The sequence below is a fragment of the Amblyomma maculatum genome, chromosome 1 (genome assembly GCF_055883805.1).
Source record: "Amblyomma maculatum isolate TAMU_Amacu chromosome 1, ASM5588380v1, whole genome shotgun sequence".
Classification (NCBI taxonomy): Eukaryota; Metazoa; Arthropoda; class Arachnida; order Ixodida; family Ixodidae; genus Amblyomma; species Amblyomma maculatum.
In genome coordinates this window covers 175,619,099-175,637,770 of record NC_139344.1, presented here as the reverse complement: position 1 = coordinate 175,637,770, position 18,672 = coordinate 175,619,099, and the positions used below count along the sequence as shown (strand labels likewise).

General features: G+C 45.9%; 1 protein-coding gene and 1 long non-coding RNA gene across 2 annotated transcripts in view; one reads left to right on the top strand and one right to left on the bottom strand.

Annotated features, from left to right (window-relative positions):
* Nucleotides 1–4,948: 4,948 nt before the first annotated feature.
* Nucleotides 4,949–6,538, bottom strand: LOC146204944 (uncharacterized). The gene is made up of 2 exons (XR_014703077.1): nt 6,383–6,538; nt 4,949–5,315 (listed from the first exon to the last, which is right to left on the bottom strand). It is a non-coding gene; the product is annotated as an uncharacterized LOC146204944 (long non-coding RNA).
* Nucleotides 6,539–6,620: 82 nt separating this feature from the next.
* The window catches only part of Ass (argininosuccinate synthase), a 46,052-nt gene continuing 34,000 nt past the window's right edge, over nt 6,621–18,672 (top strand). The window contains exons 1-3 of the mRNA XM_084586708.1: nt 6,621–6,824; nt 11,095–11,163; nt 11,772–12,017. Coding sequence (XP_084442834.1) covers nt 6,723–6,824; nt 11,095–11,163; nt 11,772–12,017 — 417 coding nt within the window. The 5' untranslated portion in view covers nt 6,621–6,722. The remainder of the gene's footprint in view (nt 6,825–11,094; nt 11,164–11,771; nt 12,018–18,672) is intronic.

The following is an 18,672-nucleotide window of genomic DNA, read 5'->3' as shown; positions in this document are numbered from 1 at the left end:
TCTAGAGTTGCGAATAGCCTACAGAGAAAAATTTGGCGCCGCCATATTGAAAACTCCGTGGCGCTCCCGCCTATTGAATGCGGAAAAACACAGCTTACGGGCTGCCACGGTATAGGCGTACGACACGTCGAAACGGGAGAAACGGCAAGTCAGCCCTTTATAAACGCTGCACATCACTTTAATTATCCACCTAATTGACAGTGAACGACTAGATGTATCCTATGACAGTAAAAGTCCACGAATCGATGCAAGCAGACTCCAGTAACGCAGCCAGCATTGCTAGAGGCCGTTCATCTTCAAGCCGCCCTCTGAGCGATAATGCGGCGGTACCTCTATACAGTATAATGCATATAGCAGGTCTGATAAGGTTTTATCGAGCCGTTTTCTCATAGCAGGACTAGGACAAGGGCCACTTGGTTCTGGATCTTGGTTACCGCGCGTCACAACACTACTAACACAGTCTGCAGAAGGATACGAAGAAACAGACAGTACGAATGGAGAGTGTGCTCACAACTGTTTAAGAAAACTAACACATGTTATATATTTATAAATTTTTTTCGCATGATCGAGTCATGCAACTATACAGGATGCAGGTGTCACCGCAGCTTTATCCATTCTTTATATCTATTTCAACTTTTGTCAATGTGATGGAAGTAGGAGAAGGCTTTATTGCAGCACATAATGCATCGATGACCTGAGGATGAGCAGGCGCTGTTCTTCCTTACCCTCAACACCAAGCCAATCCAGACAGGTCCTAATAGTATGTGAGGGGGTGGGAAAGAAACGTGACTGAATGGATGAGGGAACGTAGTCTGGTTGAGAAGCCAGCGCCCCTGAACTGTATAGAGCGGCTTTAAACTGTTCTGAAGAGGCTAGCCACCTGCCAGTCACGGCGAAGGGAAATAAAACTGCGAAGAGGATGAAAGAGCCCGGTGGCATAAAGTTAATCGGTGGAGGTGGTTATGGGAAGGTGGAGAGCAGCCTTATAAAGACCGTTAAAAACTCTGGCAAGTGTGTCCAGCTGGGTCTGGGTGAATAACAGATATGATATGAAGTAAACAAATTTGTTAAGAACTAGCGTGTGAGCCAGTTGACAGGCGTGAGCTTCCCTCAGTCCGGAGGGCCGCCTCACAACTCGGCGAAGTCAGTGGGTGACAGGCTGACAGGTAGAAACAGCCACATGGGGAGCCCGGACATATTTGGCGGCATGCAGAGGCATGTTAAGAACGCGACATTGAGAAACTGAGGATAGGGGAGCCGCTCAAGGTAAGGAAGATTAGTGAGTTGTGAGCTCGTTGATAGGCGGAGTTGTTTAGAAGTAGGAGTTCTGACATCTCGGGCGCGGGAGGAGGACCTGCGTGGTCAAAAAAGGAAGAGTGGTGTTCAATCCCTGATGAATGGCGTCTTACACATGGCCAGGAGAGCCGCGCGAGCACCACAGTGTGATGTCATCGGCGTAAAATAAGTGCTGAAGATCGAGCATAACTGAACCGCGAGAGAAGCCATGACAATGTTGAAAAAGGTAGGTGAAAGAACGGTACCCTGAGGTGAAACGATGGGGTGTAGAAGTCAAGTCCAATGCTCGGAAACGGGCCTCGCGATTAGAAAGAAAACCTCGAACGTATAAATGCTGGAACCACGGTGGGCGTTGGAAAGGCAGGTAAGAATATGGTCATGAGAAACACAGTCGAATGCCTTGCGGACATCGACTGTGACTACGGCATGAAGCTCACAACTACCACAGGTGAAGGAGGTGTGCTGAAGTATGAGGAAGAGGTCCGGTGCAGGCACGTGGGGCGAAAACCAATGAAGGTATGAGGAAGCGAGTTTGAAGCCTCCAAATGCCGACGAAGCCTAGTGAGTGCAATTCTCGCCGTCGTCTTGCCGACACAGGAGGTCAGAGAAATGGGGAGATCAGAAAGGGCTGGTGGCTTGCCAGGTTTGGGAATGAGGGAAATTTGTTAGGAAGTCCAGGACGAGAGAGAACCTTATTCCCAGGTGATGGCATAGAGCCTGAGAAGGCACTTTTGCGTTGTCGGAAAGACTACGAAGAGCGGAGTAAGTGATTCCATCTCCACTGGGACCCGACCGAGTGGCGTTAGCAAGAAGTGCAGCTTCAAGTTCGCGCAGTGTAAAAGGAGGCATCGAAATCACAGTCTACACAGCATGCATATGCAGGGTAATTGGGGAAAGAGGAGGGTAAAGATCTGCAAGGGTGGCAAATACCTCTTCGGGAGACTGTGCTATAGGGCTTTAGCGAGAGTAGGGCACGAGCAGGGGTGATACCGAGGAGGGCTTGAAAAAGGGCCCAGGTCGATTTTTTATGGAGCGCTGAGTCAAGATTGTCGCTTAGGGTATACCGTCTAGAATCCTCTAGCGTAGCACAATATGCCACAATGTCGTCTCGTAGCTTTTAAAGGGAGGTCTGAAATTAAAGATTAAGGATTGCAGTCTGGCTGTTCGGAAAAGGTTTTTGCGACGTTTCCGTAGTCTGAGGAGTTGGGGTCGGTGTCGGAAGTGGGATACACCGTGGCCACCTTGAGAATAGAGCACGAAGTCGCTTGAAAAATGCGCTGCTTGCGGGTGTGAATACGGAGGGGGACTGAGATAAAAATAATGTAAAGGTCGCTCAGAAGGGCATCGACAGTGGCTGACCCCTGAGGTGAAATGAGACCACAGTAGTAAGTGTGGTCAGGGGTTGCGTGGCGCTGGGAGCTTGTGCCCGCCCTAGTGGGTACTCCGCGGGTGTTGAGGAGGGTGAAAGCGTCACTAATGCATTCTGGATCTACCTACAAATGTATACATCTCTTTGATCACTCTTTGAATCCTTTCGCCTGCATGTCCAATTATGCTAGCGCCAGCAGAGTCCGGATGACACCGTGTCAAGTGCAATGCGTATAGCTACAAGTTCTCTGGATGCGTATTCAGCCAACATTTTCTGTAGTGTTCACATTTGGTTTGGTCGATACATCTTTCGGTTTATTAATATTGGCCACAAAAGACTAGAATCTGGAATCTGGTAAAATAGGCGAATGCCGCATTCCACATATGCCTTTTTTTTGTGAGTGATAATGCATTTGATTTTCCTTTTCATTTCTGCTTACCCTGGCACACATAACTCTCTTCTGTGGTGTCAAGAATAATACTGCAACATCTGCCTTAAAAAGCCCATGGTATATCTTATTTATGCACATTAAAGGAATGGGATACTTCTTCTCTTTCTCTGTTTTGTGGCATTACCTCGTGCAATCGTTTTTAGAGCTTTTCTGCTACTGACGCAAGCAATACGCTTGGGTACCCGCTTTTCTTGAGTCTTTTCACTTGCACAACTAAGCTGCCTTCAGTTCTGTAGTGGCACGACATTTTAACGCTCTGTAATTTTGAAAACGCTATGCTTCTTTCAACAAGTTTTGATCGAGTGGCATGAATCGTACTTCATCAAGCACTTTCCGCAGCGGCCGCATTTCTATGCAGGGGAAAAGCAAGGCGCCCGTGTATACGGTGTGATGTCAGCGCACGTTAAAGAAAACCAGGCGGTCGAAACTTCAGGAGCCCTCCACTACGGCATCCCTCACAGTATGAGTCGATTTGGAAATTTATGTCTTATAAAAAAAAGCAAGGCCATTTATTTTAATACACGTTCACTGAATTTAAAAAGTAATACAATGCGATCAGTGGGACTCACTCGACAGTAAAGCCTTAGCATTAGTTTAGCAAACACAAGCGTAACGCCCGGACAAGGAGGTAACAGGGGACTTGTCCAGAAGGCACTGTGGCACGTCATTTTTATTTCCCTCTTCGAAAGCGGGGAAAAGGGAAGTGTAAGGCGGCTGTAATGGTGGCGGGGAGAAAGGAAGATCTTTATCATTTCACATATTGCGTTCCCTACACTGTTTGAATGTTGCTTTCCCTCTCTCCCGACACCACTGAACGGTGCAATTGACGGCAAACCACGAAAAACTGTTTCCCAGTCCGTAAGCAAACGCAGATCGATCGTCTCATAAAAAAAAGGCTTACTGGGTGGTGGGGAATTAGTTTTTGCAGGACGTGGTCTCCGTTATGTCAGGCTAAACGAAGTTACATTTGAGGGGGGGGGGGGGGGGGTCTCGTTTTGTTCTGATTTTCTCGTTTCATACGTGTCGCTAGAAGTTCCATTAACTATAGTTCCATATATGAAGCATGTTAGATTAAATGGGCCACTTCCCCAGCTCTAGGAGATGGGACCTGGGCTGCAACCTCCTTAGACACCGCCCGCGAATTCGGAACGCGACAGTGTACACTCGTTCCCTATACCTCCTAGACACCTTGCTCATTCGATCTTCGAGGAACTTCTCTGGATTGCTGGTTGGAGTACGCCATCCTAAAAAAAAATATTACAAAAAACGCAAATGCTTCTGTTACAAACATAAATACTGGAGGCCTCTGCCGACTATCGGCCATCGAAAGTTTGCTGGTGATTAGCGCTATCAGACCTCTCGAGATACGGCGCATCGCAAGCTGATAGCAGGAACAAAGTTCGCTGCTGGCAAACCACAATTCCTCCGTCATTGGACCGTTTTTTCCAACCAGGTGCTCAAAGCTGACTAAGCGCTGTCGCTGCAACCGACGTTTCCATCGCGTGTATAGAGCGTTTCCTCATAGAGAAAAAGATTGGTAAAGAGCGGACACTCCCATAGGGCCCAGCGGCCCATTTGACTGCAGTGCACCAAGCGGCCGGCGGCAACTACTTCCGGTCTTGCTGAAAGGCGCGCGATTTGAATGCTAGCCACGCGCTGCGCCCTTCCCTGCCCTTTTGGCGCATTATTTTGGTTTTAAATGGTCTGCTAGTGTTTCTATTTATATTCAGCATTCTTAACAGGAAAAATAGCTTCCCAGTTCTCTAAACTGGCCATCAACGCAGCTGCGCCACAGCCTTTGCAAAACAGTATTGCAGAAAAGACGCCAAGTGCTTTGTGAAATTAATTTATTTTGCTGCATATAAAACACAAGAGATGCAACAGATGGAGACGGATGCATTGACAATACTTGACACACATTAGGCGATGTGCACAATACAGAAAAATAAAAATACACAAGGTGAGAAACAGCACTTAGGCAGAGACAAAAAATAGCATAACTGATTTCCGAATTATTGAAAATGAGATGTAACAAAACAGGCAGTATACATTAACTACACAGCCCCAGTCGCGGCCACCTTAGCAAGGGTAACTTGTATTTTCCAGGACAGAGAGGAGTACCGACGCTTGAGGGAAGGCTACACCATTCACTCGTCACATCTGCCGTGCTTCGGCTGCAGTCCGTGGGTCCATGCAGTGCTGTTGGAAAAGGAATGAACATGATGCAGAAGGTTGCAATGAAATGTAAGGCCACTGCACCGCGCACACATCTGTGCATGTGGGTGGGTAATGGTCCAGAACAGAAAAGCTGTCATTCGTAAAATTGATACAAAAGCTACTCTTGCAACGTAGAGGTCAGGAAATGCAGGCTAACCAAACCTATCTGAAAATGCATTTCTACAGAGCGTGAAATGACAGCCACTAAACTAACAATATTCCTCAAGAGCACTGAATAGCTGAAGCAATGAAGCTTGCCGCATAATAAAACATTTTTCACTTTAACGTTGTCTCGTTAAAAGTAACGCGACACCACGCAAAACCGCGGCCTGGCCTCACCGCGGCCGGCGAGCACGCCATGTTGGCTTGCCTTGCATACGCGACTTTGTGAAGCGCAGACCACCGCGCTGAGCTAAACTGCCCGAAATGCCTCGCAGTTTTACAAGAATGAAACATTTGTCACCTTGCGGTTGCCCTGTAAAACGCTACAGCACGCAAAACTAGCCGTTCGCAAAACCTCACGCCATGTCACATGTCGTCGCGGCCGGCGAGCCATTTTGGCGAGCGCCTTGTCATGCCTGTTGGCTGCCCTTCACGTGCGACTTTGTGAAGCGCAGTCGCCGCCGTACTGAGCTAAACTGCCTGAAATACTGCGTAGTTTGACAAGAAAGTCAAGAATGAAACATTTCTCACTTTACGGTTGCTCTGCTAAACGCGACACTTAGCAAAACTAGCCGTTCGGTAAACTGCGTCAGCATGGCCGCACCGGCCGGCGAACACGCCATTTTAGCGCAACGGCGTGCCTTGGTGCCTTCACATGCCATTTTGTCAAGCGTGACGAGCTAAACTGTTCGAAATGACGCTGTTTCCCGGGAGCACAACATATTACACCTCGGCGTGGTTGGGAACCGGCAGAGTTACGGCGTAACGAACTGCGCCTGAACAGCCGGCGCGCCTGTTCAAGAGCTGCGAAACTTATTGGCACCGGCCGGCATGGTCAGCATAAACTTCTTGAAATGCAGCGTAGTTAAGCAAAAAACGTTGCTCACCTTGCCGTCGTTTCAAACCGCTGTCGTTCCGCGCAGCAGCCCACGAGAGGTCTGTGCCGTACAAGCGCGGCGAGGCACAATCACCCAACCGCACCCTTCGACAACTTCTTGTCGTCTGCTCCGGCGGGCTACCGCTGCAGCGAGTGCCGTCGCGCGCGCGTCCGCGCATGCGCATGTTGGTGCCGCCATCCATCAATCGGCGGCAGCGCAAAAAGTCGCGCGTCATTTCCTGGGGCCAGTTTTCGCCGAGTGACCGCTCTTTACCAATCTCTTTCTCTATGGTTTCCTTTCCAAGCGGTGGATCATTGCGAACGCACAGGTCAGGAAGGTGCATTGCACGATGTCGAAGCCGACGGTGGTGCTCGCCTACAGCGGCGGCCTGGACACTTCGTGCATCCTGGCTTGGCTCATCGAACAGGGGTACGAGGTGGTCGCCTTCATGGTGGGTCTCCTTTGCAGTAGCGCACGCATATTGCTCTTTCCCCCTCTTCCACATGCATGAATGTGTGCGTCACGCGCTGTGGCTGAAATAAAAAAAAAATGCCTGATTAGCCAACGATGGGCAATGTCGAGCGCAGCTGTGGGGATAGCTGCGCCGTCCTTGCGAAATGGAATGCGCTAGCATTTATGCAAAAAATAAGAATGTAGAACCGAATCAAGCATTTTAAATCGAGCATTAAAACGCTCTGATCAGGTTCGTGCGCGGTGTCGTGTTTATTCGCGCCTTTTTAGGTACCAGTGGACCATCTACTGCGGAGTTGTACGGGCAATACGAAAAGGAACGCGTTATTTCCATGCCCTCTGCAGTTGCTTAACGGGCACGCGTAAAGCTTGCTTCCTTTTTTTTTTATTGAAAATGTATTTATGTTTTGGAAAAACAATAATTTTCAAAACTCGTAACCCTCCGTGTACAGGTAAGATTTTTTTTTTTAATGCAAGCTATCCATTTTTACTTTTGTGGCCCGTAATCGTGCCTGTACTCGACATTGTATATCGAGAAGCCCACCGAAATCGATTCAGTATGATGGATTTTTATGGTGCAACGGTACGTCCACGACGCAAGGTATTTTTTTCACAAGGTTAAAGAAGACAATTTTTCCGAGCATTTCACCTTCTTCAAAGCCGAGCATCAGGCCAGGGGAAAAGCTTGTGCCGATAGTATCATCGGTGGGAACACTGGGAATCGAGCCCTGCACCTCCCGCATGCGAGGCGGATGCTCCAACCTCTGGGCTTCTGCTGCGCTTCTAAATCTATTCAGCATAGGTGTTCGCTGTTCTCCAATAATTCAAGAACATTTGGTTGCTTTCACAACGATTGGGTTAAAAGAGGCTGTGGCACCCGATTTGTCCTCTCTTTTTTCGATCAACCCGTCAACACAACGCGACAGCTGGTCAGGTTGGTACCGTGTGCTCTTTCGAAGAAATTTTTTTCACCTCATATCTCAACGATGTATTTTGAGCTGTGAACTGTTCGTCGTAAAAAAAAAAAAGAATCGACTCAGTACTGGCCAAAATAATTCCAAAGTCCATAACGTACTCAGTCTAAGTCGCTGACATTCAAATTGCATGCGCGTTCTATCAACATGCAAGGGAAATAAACAACTCCCTGTATTCAAACAAGCCATTTCGGTGAGCAGAAATACATTTAAAATTTCGCCGTACACAGAAGGAAAAAAAAAATAGTTGCTTTTTTCCCGTTTAAGACAGGCTTGCAAATCGGCCCCATTCTGCACTTCAATGAAAGTGCGTGCTCCCCGTAAAACACGAATATATATATTTAGGCATTTCATAAAAAAAGCACTTCCATTTTTTCCTTACATAAATATCTCCCCCCCCCCCCAAAAAAAAAAAAAAAAACAACAACAACGACTATCTCAAAATTTCTGATCATGCTCAGAGAGCTTCCACCGAAACACTGGAGATCCGACAGGACATGTCTTTCCCACAGTTGTCCATCTGTTCTACGCTTCTCCTTTGGCTATGGTTCAGCAAAACCTCCGTACACCAATGAAGAAGTACATAACTCAGACTAGAGCTTTTCATCAATCAGTTTGCGCGCATATTTTTGAAGCGCGATCCGTACCAAAATACACCTGCTATCCAGTTATAACGAGATTATTTAACAACAAAGCACGAGCCACCAGCCCACCGTTCTTGCTATTTGGAAAAAGAAAAGAAAATGTGTCAGAATGCCGGCATGTATACCTGTATGCCTGTAGTACCTGTATACCTACCTGTACATAACGAATTGCCTGACATCTCTCCAAAAGACGCGGTCCGCTACTTCCCGGGTACAATTTTCTGATCTCACTCTATTATAGGCGTTGTAAGAGCAGCCTCAAGACACCGGTAGAGGCGTCCAGAAAGCAGACCGCACGCATCGCTAGCAGGAGACAGACTGGCCCACCTCGCTGTACGCGGGGAAAGCGTTTATTCCGCTCTTTCCCTTCCCGCTTCTCCCTCACGCAGACCGGGTCGGGTAAAACTTTTTGTTTGGCTAGTTGGTCCATAACGATGTGAAAAAAGTTCAGCGCAAATGAAATAGCTCGAAGGCGAAAAAAGAGGGGGCTATTTCGCCTTCGGGCTATTTTGCGCTGAAGTTTGTTCACATAGTTCAGGTGTTGTAGGGAAGACGTTCAAGTAACGGGAAACCCATGGGACACTGCTTTGAGGAATCGTCACACACTCTTACATAGTTCTGCCAAAAACATCTACAACAATGCACCATTCAAGAATTCCTCGCATGGAAGGAAAGATATTGGGGCCCCCGTCAAAGATACTTTTGACAGCACAATCGTTTTGGTTGTAAGTTATTTAGCGGGGATTCCTAGCACATCTGGCAGTCTCAAGTTTGGGGGGATTCAGGATGCGAGGCCCTTCTGTTTTCTAGAGATTATGATCGCTGGGGATGAGGGACGAGAAGCAAATCTCTTGGGCTGTATTCTTTTGACGAAGGCTGTACGCGTTGGCATCGCTGGGCGCGCTGTACAGCCAAGAAGTTTTCGAAATGCGCTCGAGAAGACCAACATTTGCTGGGCCACAGCTCTGAGAATCTCTTTCTTGAAATTTGGACTGAATTTATATTGCTAACGGCCAGAAACAAATATGATTACAACCAGGCGTTGTTAGAATGCTACTGGTAGCAAATTAGTTCATAATGCTTCCTAATTAACATAGTGCACCTATTTTTCATGTCGGCCACCACTGGTATATAATGCCGAAAATTCCATGATTACACCTCAAAAAGCACAATTGTAAAAATTAATGGTGAGCTTCGCTGCAAGACCTGCTGTGTATTTAGTGGTCGTTAGTGGCTGACGGTCCAAAAAAGCCAGCCCTCGACAATCTTTTCGAAGAGACAGGAATAACATTCTAAAACAGCGCAAAAGAACAGGGACGAGAGAACGAAACGTACAACACGAGCGCTTCGTTCTCTCGTCCCTGTTCTTTTGCGCTGTTTTAGAATGTATACATACCAACTCGCCCAGGCTTCTATTTTGACAGGAATAACCTTGATTTTCCGTGCACATTAAAAAACGAGTATTGATTAAGTGTGGTTCGGCCAAATGCGAATTATGTTCACTAGCAAGTGGGCTTTCTCTTCGGTTTCGCTTTCAAGGTTGATCAGGCTGCAGAGAAAGAGCGGTTTGGGGACCTTAGTAGAAGCCCATTATATAAATCAGGGGCCGCTTAATGCTCCTGATGAGGGAAGTGCGACAGAGGTGTTTTGGATCCAATGCGAATAGATGGAGGCAGCTAGGGCACAGTGCGAGAGAGTGGCAGTTCAGTTCGGCTGGTAGCGCATTGATCTCTCCGTTTTTCAAAAGTGGGGCTTATTTGAATAAGAGACAAAGGTTTTGATGATTGAAGCTTCAGCAAGGATCGCATTCCTGAAGATGGCAGAGGTAGTTCAGTATCGACTCGTGAGGGCGACTAACTCTGTATTCCTCCGTGAAGAGCCGACTATGCACCGATTTTTCATGGATGGCTCCGGGAAGCACAGTCTGCCGCCACTTTTGCCTCCCTGACTCTTCCTGCGACCCTTGTCAACATTCGGCATCGGCCACTGCGAAACAACAATGTCTTGTCGCTTACGTTTGGGAGAGATCTTTACGAACGCTTGTCTTATCTGATAGTGACGCCCAGCTCTTCAGTTTGTCGGCACTTCAGGTGCGAGAAAACAATTGAACGTGTGCTTGGCCACTGCCGCTGTTTCGACAGTCAGTAAGTGCTTCTCGAGGGCAGCAGTGTGCCGATAAGGTTCGCATCCTCCCATGGAGGCCAAGGTTTCAGGACTTGAAGCTTTCACCGGCACAGAAAGTCCCCAAAGTGCTACTTAAAACAACGCCAAGGAAAACAACATCCGTGCATTTCTCACCGAAATTATATTGGCTGAATTTTTGTGGCATAGGAGTTGTTCGTCCATTAGCAAGGAGCCTTTATTCAGAAAAAGGTTGAAATTCAAAATGTAACGCCTTCTGGTGTTTATAATGTGCACATTGCGTATCTTTTTGGTGCAAAGTTGAAGCGACTTACTGCCACTTCCACGTTGAGGGCTCTTTTGTTGAAAACGCTTGGTTGTGTCCGATCAGCTGTAAAGTATTTTATTTTTGTTTTTGCTGCTTTACTGCGCCGCCAATACATTGCTGTGACACCTGCGACCATCGAGTGAAATTTACAATAACCGGGGATTCTTCTTTCGGTTAACACAGGCAAACGTTGGGCAAGAGGAGGACTTCGCTGCTGCTGAGAAGAAGGCGAAGCGCATCGGAGCTAAGAAGGTGACAGTTTTACGCGTTCCAAAACAACCTTACAAAGAGCGCACAACGCGGTGCCTGAGTGCGAATTGTGCTCAGAATAACGAAATATAGCTCTCATCAGACAATGCCCGAGAAATTTGCGTCTTGGCCACTGCTTCTTCTTCCATAAAACTTGAACTTCTCAAGCAGGAACCTGTTGTTATAGATAGATAGATAGATAGATAGATAGATAGATAGATAGATAGATAGATAGATAGATAGATAGATAGATAGATAGATAGATAGATAGATAGATAGATAGATAGATAGATAGATAGATAGATAGATAGATAGATAGATAGATAGATAGATAGATAGATAGATAGATAGATAGATAGATAGATAGATAGATAGATAGATAGATAGATAGATAGATAGATAGATAGATAGATAGATAGATAGATTGATAGATTGATAGATTGATAGATTGATAGATTGATAGATTGATAGATTGATAGATAGACAGACAGACAGACAGACAGACAGACAGACAGACAGACAGACAGACAGACAGACAGACAGCCAGCCAGCCAGCCTGGCAGGCAGGCAGGCAGGCATCACTGAAAGCGCACGCTCCCTCTCTACCGTAGGTGCTGGTGGAGGACCTGAGGCGCGAGTTCGTGGAGGAGTTCGTGTTTCCCGCTTTGCGTGCGGGAGCCGTCTATGAGGAACGCTACCTCCTGGGCACGGCGCTGGCCAGGCCCTGCATTGGCCGTGCACTGGCCGAGGCGGCCACGCGGGAAGGAGCTGCCTTCGTATCGCACGGCGCCACGGGCAAGGGCAACGACCAGATACGCTTCGAGCTCGCCTGCAGCGCGCTGCGGCCGTCCGTGCAGGTTCGCATTGCGTAGATTCCCCAGAGTTTCCTCAATGGGGATCGTCGACTCGGAATACCCCTAGCCGTGCCACGGAGTCGGGGCACGCGTCCTTCGCTGAATTTTGCGCAACTGAGATGGTACTAATCCGCACACATTCACGGCCATATTACCGGTATTGTTTGCGTTCATCGGAACCCAACTTCTTCGCATGCGCTGTTTAGAGTTTACGAGATTTCTGAGTCTACCCTGTTTTCGTCTCCCTCTTTAGTTTTCAAAACCATATATTTGTCACATATATTTCAAGTTCTCCAGCATACATGGCAGTAATTGAATTACAGTAATGAAATTAGTGTAATTTAATTACTTTTCGCGTTAATTTGTAATGTAATGAATTCCTTTTTCGTGTTGGTAATTTAGTAATGTAATGAATTACTTTTTGGTAGTAATTTCGCAGCAAAAGTAATTAATTCCTTTCGAAATTACTTTTACTAAAATGCGCCACTACTCCTTCAATAGACGACGAAGTAGAGTGCCGCGAAAGCAGGAACGGCGTGCGGCAAGTGAAGCCAGCGTAACGGATCGGCAAAGGGGGAAAGAGTTGTACAGAACAGTGCGTCTGAGACCTTAACCATTCTCCAAGCAGCAGGATAGAAGGCGTCAAGGGAATGCTGGAGAGATGGTGCAAGAAGGCTGGAGCGGAAAACTAGTATGGAGCGCGGCGTAGCGCCACTCCCTGTTGCGTCGGCTAGGGCATAGGGGTGCCTGGTAACACTCAACACCACGGGGCGAAGGAGGATTGAGGTTGGGGGAGATAGGCGGAAGGCTCCATGACGCGAGGCACCGTGGCTTGAGCATTACTGAGCAGTGAGCACAAATGTGCCGACATCGATTCTTGGGACTGCGGAAGCAATAAATAACCTAGCTTCTCAAGCCCTTCAAATGGCGGAGACAGCTCTGGGCCAGCAAGACGCTGGGTTCGCCGGTCATTTCAGGACCGTTCGACCATGTTTTTGTTTTTTTGCGGTAGTCTTGTTTTTGTAATCGCACGTACTGTAGGAGAGAGAGAAGGATAGCTCTCTGGGATGGAATTTGGCGGGAAGATGAAAGAATGTGGGTGCTTCGCGTCTGGAGAAGATGTTGTTTTGCTTACTAGCTTTGCTTAGTTTTTGCATGGATGGAAACTAGAAAGTAATTTAAAAGTAATTTAATTACTCAGTAGAAGTAATTGTAATGCAATTTCATTACTTTTTTGGGAGCAGTAATGAGCAATGTAATTTAATTACTTTTCTGGGATTTACAGCAAAGTAATTAGTAATGTAATTTAATTCTTTTTCAAAAGTAATTTTGCCATGTATGTTCTCCAGGGCTAAAACTCACGTAAGGAACTAGCACCTAGAAAATATATCTCTTGCACAGTCAAATCAGGCTTGTGTGGCCGCAACAGAGGAAACTGAGCTGATGACCCCTGTCACTGAAATTGTGAACACGGACAGAAGAAAGAAAGAACACACAAGCAGGTTGGCATTTGCTGACGATTCCAAGTACCGCGGGACAGAATGGGTGCAGTTACAACCCATGAACAGCTTTGATTTTAAATAAATGCTTATGCCGGCCACCGAAATGTTTAGAGAGTGACATTTAGTCCAGACTTATAGCTATGTGTGAGGTGAGGGGAGCTGTACAGTCTCTAGTAATTATACCTTTTTCACCACAGAGGGCTAGAAACCTGAATTTTATCAATGGCTAGTATTCTAGTCATCGAAGTCTGTCTATCGAACTTTGACAGTGTTCGGGTCTCGAGTGCAGACATACCGCTGACTCGCTGTGACAAATTTCACCCTCCACTTCTAGTTACTACTGTTGTCTCTGCCCCACCTTCTACTAATTCAGATCGGGCGAGGGATTCGCCCCGTTTTGCGTCTGCATGTGGTGATTATGTCGGTCTTTTCAATTTCTTCTCTTCCATTGACTGGTCCCTTTTAAATGACATTAGTGATTCCGACGGACAAGTCAGTCGCTTCACTGAAATAGTTCTTGATGGTATGCGTCGGTACATACCTCTGCACACTCCTACGCGTAGGAAGTTTCCTTCCTGGTTTTCAAGGGAACTGACAACGGCGTTAAAACTTAGGGAACGGGCCCATCGTAAAGCAAAACGCCTCGGGTTTAACAATTGGGCTGATGAGTTTCGCCGCTTACGTTCTCTTTGCAAACGCTTATACAAGCGGGACCACGACTCGTACCTTGAGTCTTTAGAGAGAAGTGGCTCAAATCTTCCTAGTCAGTTCTGGCCATACGTTCGCAAGCGTTCCATTAAATCAGATTCGAGTATCAGCTTAGTTGACTCTCAGGGGTCGGAAATTTAGGATGTTGCCGACAGTTTTGCCAAACATTTTTCCTCCATATACAAACCTGCACATTGCGATTCCGTATGCCTCCCATCTGGTGCACCTTCTAATTCTATTCTCTTTGACGAGGAGTTGATAACTGGGAGTTTTAAGCGTCTGAGACCATCTTTGTTTCCTGGACCTGATGGAATTCCAGCCGCCATAATAAAAGCATTCAGTTGTATTTTTGTACCACTATTGACTGCCATATTTAATAACTGTTTAAAAAATGCTGCCTTTCCTCGCGTGTGGAAAATGGCACGCGTGTTTCCTGTCTTTGTCAGGAAACAAATCAGATGTTTCTAATTATCGTCCGATTTCTCTTTTATGTGCAACCTCTAAGCTTTTCGAATTAGCTTTGCACAACGTACTTTCCTTCCATCTCAAACATATTATAATACCGAATCAACATGGCTTCATATCGGGTCGCTCTACTTCTACCTACCTAATCACGTTTATGACATATGCCTCTGCAGCAGTTCTTCAGAGGGGTCAGGTTGACACTGTGTACTGTGAGATGAGCAAAGCTTTCGACGTTGTTACTCACTCACTACTTCTTGAAAAGCTTCTAGTCTCTGGCGTCGAAGTCTCACTCGTAGCCCTCCTACGCAACTATCTCCTTGATCGCTCCTGCTTTGTCAGTGTCAATGGACAGACCTCCTTCGTTTACCCTGCAACGAGTGGAGTTCCTCAAGGTTCTGTATTAGGCCCGCTTCTCTTCTCCGTTTTCATTAATGACGTTTCCTCCGCGATCAAGAACTCCTCGTTTCTTATTTATGCCGATGGTATAAAAATATTCAAGGTCATACATTCTTTCCAAGATTGCTTGTTGTTGCAATCGGACATATCTGCCTTTTCTGATTGATGTGCGAGGAATCGACTTATCCTCAATTCTTCCAAAACTAGGGTTGTCTTATTTACTCGTAAAACGCACAGCTTTCTCTACCATTATTCTGGGAATTCTGTGCTGTTGGACAGGGTTGATGAAATTAATGACCTTGGTGTACTTTTTGACCGCACCCTCAGCCTCTCCTCTCATACTAAACGCATTGCTCAGCGGGCTATGCGCACACTCGGATTTGTTTGCAGACTTTCGAGAAAGTTCCGTACTCCACTTCCGTTCTTAAATCTGTATCTGTATCTGCCGCTCTTGGAGTACGTGTCGGTTGTTTGGAATGGTACTTGCAAATCGAGCTTGGACAACGTTGACAGAGTACAGCAAAAAATTTTTACGAATATTTAGATATCACTTTCCTTGCACAACTTCCTCCTCTCGCTCCACCAGGAGCGCCCAATTGAGTCTTCCCTCTCTTCACTGCCGTCGTATCAGAGTTGATATCACTTTTCTGTACAAACTCCTTCATGTCCACATAATGCGCCCTCAGCTCTTAGAGTACATCCTACTGCACGTTCCGCGAAATAGCATTAGGAAATTCAGACCATTTCAAGTTTCTCCGTCTCTTCATTCCCATTCCCCTCTGGACAGAATGCAGTGGTTGTTTCACTTTTTTTGTCCTCACCTTGATATCTTCCAAAACTCGCTCTGTTCATTTATATTAGATGTTCGTAGCGTTGTATTTTAAACAGAACTTCATCACATACAACTTCCACTTTCTAGCCTAATTATTGTATTCACTTCACTTATGGCTCTTTCTCCTGTTCAATGCTGTCTGTATCTTAAACTGCTTTCTATCCATTTCTTATTTATATTTTAACTTTAAACTTTATATTCGAATCTTACTGTCCCGCGTTCAACTCTATTTCTTTATTGTATTTCCTTCTGTTTCTAGCCTGTGTTTTAGATACCAAACACTTGTTGCGCCTCGAGCGGTTGTTTATTTTATTGTCATGTAGTGGTGACAAGGCCGTAGACACCAAAAGAAGACACAGGCTGGATGTTACTGAAATTAACTCTTTATTGGGCTGACTTGCGCCCGCAAAAGAACTAAGCAACTCGGCGGCGGCGATAGCAACAAACGTGCTCGTCGATCGTCGAACAAAGAATGCCCCTCACACTCGTCAAAGCTCAGTTTAAAGGCTGCCCAGAGTAATCTAGATAACGCCGCAAACTGCTAGTAGCACAACCTGCAACATTGTAGAAGCATACGCAAGTGATCGGAATCTTCAAGACAGATCTCGGCGCATCGTTCGCGACAACGAAAATGATAACGCGTCGTATCGCGACAACGAGCATGAACAAACACGGGATACAGAATTGATACGCGTGCCAGGATTACAGTGATAAGCGCGCATGCCGGCGGCTGTTAAAAAACAACAAATACAGTTTTGAAGGTTTCGCGGCATTATGTATACTTCTTTATTACTATAGTCAATGACATTTATTTGCTTTTTTTTTACTATTGTTTTTTTTCTTTCTTTCGTGATGTGCTCTACAATTCTCTCACCGTGTATACAAGACATGCTATTCATTGATTTCTTGCTCTCCGTGACTCATTTCGTCTTAGTTTCATTTCGTGTGATATTTGTTACTTCTTTCGTGTTCTGTGTGTGTAAAACTTTTGTGTGCATTTTTTTTGTGCTGCAGCACGAAGACCACATGGTTATTCCTGCGCAAATTAAATAAAGATTGGTTATTATTATTATTATTATTATTATTATTATTATTATTATTATTATTATTATTATTATTATTATTATTATTATTATATGGCCAGTATAGGAAACACCAGTTGAGAAGTTGACAGCCGTTCTTCTAAGCTCATAGAGTGTTCGGGCTTGTTTGACTTGACAACAGAGTAGAGAAGAATTGTTTATGGGTTTCCTTTAATTTTCACGACATAGCCTTAAAGGCCTCCGTTATCCAGAAAAACCGGCATAGTCGACGTTGTAAGCGAAAAATAATGGGCATGCCTCTGGCAGGTGGTAATCAGCAGGTGGCATGGCCGGGAATTGGTTTGTGCGCGGGTTGTGCGACGCCACGAGACCACGTGACGTGGCTGAGACGGCAGGAGGTGCCAGCTCGGGATTCCCCTCTTAAATGGGAGGAATCGAACCCACCAAGACCCTTGGTTCCCGATTCGGACACGCCACTCATACGCCACACGGACACCTTTTTGTACGGATTGGTTAAAGCATGTGGCCTTTCACCACACTGTGGTAACTGACGACTGTTTGCTAATGGTATGTGCGAGATAAAAGCAGCTGGCACAGGACAGTTTTTCGCCTCCCGTCATTATGGTGCTTACGTAACGTAACTATGCGGAGTGAGCAAGTATTTCGGGGGTCTCAACACAGTCATGCTACGAGAATTCCGTCGTATGGAATGGCCAAAATATGCGACTGCCTCTAAGCTCGCGATATAAACTCTCACGTCAACTATGGTGACTAAAACGTTCATTAAATTAATGCACTCGTTTTTATGACTGTAGGCGAAAATTTTCCTTGCACATAGTGCTCCACTGATGCATAATGCGTGCGAAAACACTTTTCCCGCATTACTTATCGTTTTGTTTTCCAAAAATCGAAAAAAAAAATCAATTTTGAACACCTTGTACACGGCTTTAAATTTTCACGCCATATTATTTTATCGTCGCGTTTTACTTTTTCAGGCGAGGTTGTTTTTAAGATGGCATCAGGTATCCTGATGCCTGATTATATGTTTTTTATAAAAACATATAATGCACGAGGCATATCTGCTGCATATTTTTGGTGCATTACGATATTCCGCATTTTGTTTTTGTAAGTTCGCTCATAAATTTGTTTGATGCGCCTGAGTAACTATAGGCCTTATCTTACAGTGTCAACGTAATAATGCCATGACAAGGTGGCCTCAGGTAGAATTCCTGAGCACTTCAAAAATATATTGCATGAAAAAGAAAATGCGGGAACAATCAGTGCAGTTTTTCGTGCGCATTAGCACTGTTTTGAACAGATCCGGTTTACCTTAAGGAGCCTTTTGCTCTGACGAGCCAGAAAACACACATTGTCCATAGTATCGTGCAGTACCATGACACGGTTTTTCTTCGCTAAATTAGCGATTATATTCAGCGAGAGGCTACTTTTGGGGCTGAAAATTGTGAATGATGAACCAACGTGTATATACTAAATCCTACAGAAGTTTATACTTCGTTTCACAAGATATCTGCAGCACTGCGAAAGGCAGAGGCACCCCGGTCCAATCAGGATCACGCGCACTACAATAAGCAATTGTGCTCCTACGCGCCTCTCGCCCCCCCCCCCCCCCCCCCCCCCTTAATTGGCGGAGGTTACAGTAGGAGCGCAATTCTCTATTTTACTGCGCAGGGGCGAGGTGCACTTAGGAGCAC